Below are 7,035 nucleotides of genomic sequence, written 5' to 3'. Positions count from 1 at the left end.
CTGCGGATTCTAGAGATGGAACACACTTTCGTGCTAAATTAGGATTTAAAATCTGAACTAATTCAAAATATAAATTGTACCCTGCTAGCAAATAACCATAAAATAATTACAGATGGAACAAAACAACACTCGTGTCCCATTAGTGCTCTTCTTACATTTTTATGAAAATCGTAGTGTATCATTTCACTTATTTATCCTTTTTAAGATTATAAGGAAAAGATTGAAATATTTGTCGAAGATTAATACCTGTAATGTTTAAATTAATATCATACATTTTAAAACGATGAAGCTTGGCTGCCAATTAATTAATTTCGATGAAAATTTTTTAAAACGTAGGTTAAAAGTTGTACTTTAATATGCTAATAAAATACGGACGAATTAACCTTATCCCCCTTAAAGATGTCCTGTCATTAGGTTGTTGAAAATCGTAGCAAACTGTTTACCACTCCGTGTTTTGCCCGCCTCGGTATACTACAATTTATTTTCGCACAATAATTTTTAACAATTTATCACTCATACGTACTGTTGCCCTTGATTAAAATACTATTTTAATCTTATGGGTGGAGATCAAATATTGATCTTCTTACCTGTCGAGTGAGCAATTTAAAAGGCAACTTTAGACCGTCGAAATGAAATGTAGACGTCTTCGGTTAAATATCCTACCTACCAAAATCTAAAAAACTTGAGCCCCACTTCATTATAAAGTCCTTTTCCCCCATTTAAGGTCGCTTAATAAATGTTATCGGTCTGTAATTCGAGGATTTCCGGCGTTCTTTCCAAGAAGAAACCAGGCCGCAACTGGGTTCCGAAAAGGTTTAAAATGGTCCGAAGTGTTCCTTTTTTGGGAAATAGAAGCATAGCTTTCAGAATTCAGGCGGCGCCCATGGCCCTTCGCTTCAGTCTGCAACAAGCACTCGATCCGTTGTCTTCATTGCTATTTTCCAGATCCCCTACGTCCTTGACGTCCTCGACACCTTCTATGTCCTCTTTGTCCTTAATATCCAGGACTACCTTTAAGTCCTCCACTTCCTCAAAATGCCTGGCTTCTTTGAGGTCCAAGGCCCCCTTGATGCCACCCGAAACGAAGGTCAGTGGTGCCAGGAAGAATCTCTGGTAGGTCCTGGCGGCCAGCGGATCGTAGCTTTGCATGCGGCCGAGATTCTTGGTGGTCAGCTGCTTGAAGCACTGGTAGAAGTTCGCGGCGAAGTTCAGATTGGCCTCGAAGGCGCACCAAGCGAGGTCTTCGACCGGCACCTCCAGCGGTATCTGCAAAACGTAGAGGCACTCCCGCAACACCTCCAAGTTCTTCCTGAAGTCGGCTATGGCGTTTGTCGCGAAAATCACATCCCCCAGAGGCACCACATCCTCGAAAATCATGTCCAGGATCTGGCAGTAGATCGCGCCGGAGCACAGCTCCTCAATGCACGCGATGTCAATCTCCAGGAGCTCTTTCACCCACTTGCGTATGGTGGCCGAGACGTTCGTCAGGGCTCTCTCCTTGTTCTCCATTGTTGGCTGGCAAATTTTCAATGTCTTCACTTATAAGATTTATGTTTGCAACTGTTAAAAACGTTTAGAAAATCTTTCTAAAAACCAGAATAAAAATTTGTGCTATTTTTATTTTTGTGTGTGCACTGAACTGTGAAAGTATAAGAATGAGCAAATTGTAATGTGCTCGGTGTTAGGTTCTGATTTCCTTTTCGCACGCCTACCGCGTCTGGGTTTTTTGAAAAATTGTGATTTTTTAAGAAATAAGAAACATTTCTATCACAGTAGGCTTTTGCAAAGTTACATTTTTTGAGATTTCCCCTGCTTACTTTGTCGAGATTTCTAAATATTTAAGAACAATTAGAAAGTTTTGAAACTTTTAGATGTCTAAGTATAATGTCTACAATATTTAATAAACATTTCATTCACGGCGAAAATTTGAATTACCTATTCTTCGCGCGGTGCCTATCGGCGGTTATCGAAATGAACTGGCGGAATCTGGTATTTTCCCGGTATTTTTCAGCTCACAGTCCAATAGCTTAGCTATTTTCAACGATGAGATGAAAGTTCTAAGCTTTTAATAATAATCATATCATATAAAAATAAAATCAAGTTTTACCAGCTGGAAATCAAATATATTTACCAGATAAAATGTAGTTTACATAAAATCAGAGTTATATAAAAATCAATTTTCGTTAGTAATAAATGTACATAAAATTGGATGAATACCAAAGTTTGCATTTGTTAAAGCATAATTGTTTAATACTTTACTCAATTTCTTTTTACCTATTTATTTTAAATCGGCCGAAATCGATTTCCATCGCCCCTCAATTTAGAAATGCCATCGATAGGCGAAGAAAACAGAAAACATCGATGACTCCGCGTCCGAATCGATATTATTTATGTATTTGTTGTAAACAAAAAGAGCGCGATTTTGTGCAAAATCGCTGTCTACTATAATAAAATGCACATCAAGCAGGTGAGTTGAGCCGCTGGCCGAGCGCCGGGCAGCCCGCTGGACGCCGGAGGTCTCAAATCCCCGCCTGCAATTGCAGATTATTATACAAGGCTTCAAGAGTTACAAGGACCAGACGGTGGTGGAACCATTCGACAAGCGCCACAATGTTGTGGTCGGACGTAATGGCTCCGGCAAGAGCAACTTCTTCTACGGTAGGTGGCGCACAGATCCCGCATCCAACCGATGCCTAATCCGAACCCTCTCCACTTTGCAGCCATCCAGTTCGTGCTGAGCGACGAGTTCACCCACCTGCGGCCGGAGCAGCGCCAGTCGCTCCTCCACGAGGGAACGGGCGCCCGCGTCATCTCCGCCTATGTGGAGATCATCTTCGACAACTCGGACAACCGGGTTCCAGTGAGTAGGCCAAGCCAGTGTTCCCCCAAAGAATCCCTTGAAGAGCCCAGCTTGGGGAGGAATCCTAGCCATGACTCATTGCTTCTAAACCATCTTACAGATCGACAAGGAGGAGATCTTCCTGCGGCGCGTGATTGGCGCCAAGAAGGACCAGTACTTCCTCAACAAGAAGGTGGTGCCCCGCAATGAGGTGGTCAACCTGCTGGAATCGGCCGGTTTCTCCAGCTCCAATCCCTACTACATCGTCAAGCAGGGCAAGATCAATCAGATGGCCACGGCAGCCGATTCCTACCGCCTCAAGCTGCTTCGCGAGGTGGCGGGCACGCGAGTGTACGACGAGCGGAAGGAAGAGTCGCTGAATCTGCTGAGGGAAACAGACAGCAAGGTGGAGAAGATCAGCGAGTACCTGAAGACCATCGAGGACCGCCTGCAGACGCTCGAGGAGGAGAAGGAGGAACTGAAGGAGTACCAGAAGTGGGACAAGACGCGGCGCACCCTCGAGTACATACGCTACGAGACCGAGCTGAAGGACACCAGGAAGGCCCTGGACGAGCTGCAGCTGCAGCGCAAGTCCTCCTCCGACAAGAAGAAGATCTACAATATCGAGATCCAGAAGGCGCAGGAGAAGATCAAGGACGTGCAGAAGAACCTGAAGGAGGCCAAGAAGAAGGTGCAGGGCACCAAGGAGGAGCGCTCCGTGCTGATGACCGAGCAGCAGCAGTTGCTGCGCGAGAAGACCAAACTGGACCTGACCATCGTCGATCTGAACGACGAAGTGCAGGGCGACAACAAGTCGAAGGAGCGCGCCGACCAGGAGCTCAAGAACCTCAAGGTAACGATAGCGGAGCGCGAAAAGGAACTGGACGACGTGAAGCCCAAGTACGAGGCGATGAAGCGCAAGGAGGAGGACTGCTCCCGCGAGCTGCAGCTCAAGGAGCAGAAGCGCAAGGAGCTCTACGCCAAGCAGGGTCGCGGCTCGCAGTTCTCCTCTCGCGAGGACCGCGACAAGTGGATCACCAACGAGCTGAAGTCCATTAGCAAGCAGACGCGCGACAAGATTGCCCACCATGCCAAGCTGGTGGAGGATCTGAAGAAGGACGCCACCTCCGAGAAGGATTTGGGCCAGAAGATCGAGGAGCACTCGTCGGAGCTGGAGCAACTGCGGCTGCAGATCGACGAGCACAACAAGAAGTACTACGAGCTGAAGAAGACCAAGGACCAGCACCAGTCCATGCGCAACGAGCTGTGGCGCAAGGAGACCCAGATGACGCAGCAGCTGCAGACGCACAAGGAGGAGCTATCGCGCGCCGACCAGGCGCTGCGCAGCATGGCCGGCAAGCCGATCCTCAACGGCTGCGATTCGGTGCGGAAGGTGCTGGACAGCTTCGTGGAGCGTGGCGGCCAATCCGCGGAGATTGCCCGCGCCTACTATGGCCCCGTGATCGAGAACTTTAGCTGCGACAAGACCATCTACACGGCCGTGGAGGTGACGGCGGCCAATCGGCTGTTCCATCACATCGTGGAGTCGGAGTACGAGGGCACGCAGATCCTCAAGGAGATGAACAAGCTCAAGCTGCCCGGTGAAGTGACCTTCATGCCCCTGAACCGCCTGCAGGTGAAAATACACGACTATCCGGACGATCCCGACTCCATACCGATGATCTCCAAGCTGAAGTACGACGAGCAGCACGACAAGGCCTTGAGGTACATCTTCGGCAAGACGCTGATCTGCAGGAACCTGGAGCGCGCCACCGAGCTGGCCAAGAGCACGGGGCTGGATTGCGTCACACTGGACGGCGATCAGGTGTCCTCGAAGGGATCCCTCACCGGTGGCTACTTCAACACATCACGCTCCCGGCTGGAGATGCAAAAGAAGCGCACGGAGTACACCAGCCAGATCGCCGAGTTCGAGAAGAAGCTGGGCAAGCTGCGCAACGAGCTCAAGTCCACCGAGAACAACATCAATTCGATTGTGTCCGAGATGCAGAAGACGGAGACGAAGCAGGGCAAGTCGAAGGATGTGTTCGAGAAGGTGCAGGGCGAGATCCGGCTTATGAAGGAGGAGCTGGTGCGCATCGAGCAGTACCGGGCGCCCAAGGAGCGCTCCCTGGCGCAGTGCAAGGCCTCGTTGGAGTCCATGACCAGCACCAAGTCCAGTTTGGAGGCGGAGCTGAAGCAGGAGCTGATGTCCACGCTGTCGTCGCAGGATCAGCGCGAGATTGACCAGCTGAACGACGATATCCGGCGGCTCAACCAGGAGAACAAGGAGGCCTTCACGCAGCGCATGCAGTTCGAGGTGCGCAAGAACAAGCTGGACAACCTGCTGATCAACAATCTCTTCCGTCGTCGCGACGAACTCATCCAGGCGCTGCAGGAGATCTCCGTGGAGGATCGCAAGCGCAAACTGAACAACTGCAAAACGGAGCTGGTTTCCGCCGAAAAGCGAATAAAGAAGGTCAACTCGGACTTGGAGGAGATCGAGAAGCGGGTCACGGAGGCGGTGCAGCTGCAAAAGGAGCTGCAGCAGGAGCTCGAGACCCATGTGCGCAAGGAGAAGGAGGCGGAGGAGAATCTCAACAAGGATTCCAAGCAGCTGGAGAAGTGGTCGACCAGGGAGAACATGCTCAACGAGAAGATCGACGAGTGCACCGAGAAGATCGCCAGCTTGGGCGCCGTGCCGCAGGTGGATGCCGCCTACACGCGCATGTCGCTGAAGAACATTTTCAAGGAGCTGGAGAAGGCCAATCAGCATCTGAAGAAGTATAACCATGTCAACAAGAAGGCCCTGGATCAGTTCTTGAGCTTCTCCGAGCAGAAGGAGAAGCTGTATCGGCGCAAAGAGGAGCTGGACATTGGCGACCAGAAGATCCACATGCTCATACAGTCGCTGGAGATGCAGAAGGTGGAGGCCATCCAGTTTACGTTCCGCCAGGTGGCCCAGAACTTCACGAAGGTGTTCAAGAAGCTGGTGCCCATGGGCGCGGGCTATCTGATCCTGAAGACCAAGGACAACGAGGGCGAGGAGATGGAGAAGGAGGTGGCCAACTCGGATGCCTTCACGGGCATCGGCATACGGGTTTCGTTCACCGGCGTTGAGGCTGAGATGCGCGAGATGAACCAGCTGTCCGGTGGCCAGAAGTCCCTGGTGGCCCTGACCCTCATCTTCTCCATCCAAAAGTGCGATCCGGCGCCCTTCTACCTGTTCGATGAGATAGATCAAGTGAGCTAGAGATTCAACTACTTATTCTCTTCCTTTGCTTATGAATTCTTCCCTATTTCTTTAGGCCCTGGATGCAATGCATCGGAAGGCGGTGGCGGACATGATCCACGAGCTCAGCGACACGGCGCAGTTCATCACGACAACGTTCCGGCCGGAATTGCTGGAGAATGCGCACAAGTTCTACGGCGTGCGGTTCCGCAACAAGGTCAGCCACATTGATTGTGTGACCCGGGAGGAGGCGAAGGACTTTGTCGAGGACGACAGCACCCACGCCTAGGAGACTCCCCCAGCCAAATCCACAGCCCCAGCCCACCACCACCCATCCCTCGTCCCTCGTCCCAGCCGGCCAAACCGGAGCAATTATTTTCGTAGTTTCGTAGGCCTAAGATTTGTTTTCCCATTCTTTCGATCCGTATTTACATATATATAGTTTTTTTAAGCACACTTGCTACTTGTAATTTTCCTTAACAATGAGTGTTAGTTTTCGGCTTAGCCGCGCCCGTGGCGTAAAACACCTCGGGCAGCGGGCAAAAGCGAGAGTAGAGCAACTCTGGACCCAGATCAATATGTAATAAAGCGCATAGAGAAGTAATATTAATTATATTTAAAATAAAAATAAAATAAAAATGTGTATTAAAAAGCTTATGCAAAACGAAAGCGTTTGGAAGTTGGACTATTAGGGAAATACATGTGTGGGTAGTGAAGAGTTTTTAAGGTTATAGCAATTTTTAAGCATTTAAGTGTTTAATTCACATGAAACATGTTACTTTTGACGTTTTCTAGAACGGAATTATTATTTAATATGTATTTACCCATTAGATAGTTAATATTAAGCCTTAATGAGTGTTTTATGTTTGAATCTTGTATTCATTCAACATTTCCCTTGGTTTTACTACTTATTTAGACAACTATTTCTTCTTCTACATCCATAAACATTGATCTGTTTAAAATACAG

The 7,035-nt window shown here is 49.0% G+C and overlaps 2 protein-coding genes across 2 annotated transcripts; one reads left to right on the top strand and one right to left on the bottom strand.

The window, feature by feature from the left end:
• Window positions 1-870: 870 nt before the first annotated feature.
• LOC108032963 (microtubule-associated protein RP/EB family member 1-like) lies at window positions 871-1,509 on the bottom strand. Its single transcript, XM_017107033.1, has one exon. It carries the CDS (start codon window positions 1,507-1,509, stop codon window positions 871-873), a length of 639 nt encoding a protein of 212 aa, XP_016962522.1.
• An 862-nt stretch (window positions 1,510-2,371) lies between these two features.
• Window positions 2,372-6,725, top strand: LOC108033170 (structural maintenance of chromosomes protein 3). Its single transcript, XM_017107403.3, has 5 exons — window positions 2,372-2,467; window positions 2,544-2,658; window positions 2,721-2,860; window positions 2,961-6,080; window positions 6,145-6,725. The coding sequence occupies exons 1-5, from the start codon at window positions 2,453-2,455 to the stop codon at window positions 6,355-6,357; spliced, it is 3,603 nt and encodes a 1,200-aa protein (XP_016962892.1). The 5' UTR covers window positions 2,372-2,452; the 3' UTR covers window positions 6,358-6,725.
• Window positions 6,726-7,035: the final 310 nt, after the last annotated feature.

The sequence above is a fragment of the Drosophila biarmipes genome, chromosome X (genome assembly GCF_025231255.1).
Source record: "Drosophila biarmipes strain raj3 chromosome X, RU_DBia_V1.1, whole genome shotgun sequence".
NCBI classification, from domain to species: Eukaryota; Metazoa; Arthropoda; class Insecta; order Diptera; family Drosophilidae; genus Drosophila; species Drosophila biarmipes.
The sequence above is the reverse complement of the archived record's forward strand: the minus strand, read 5'-3'. Positions and strand labels throughout refer to the sequence as shown.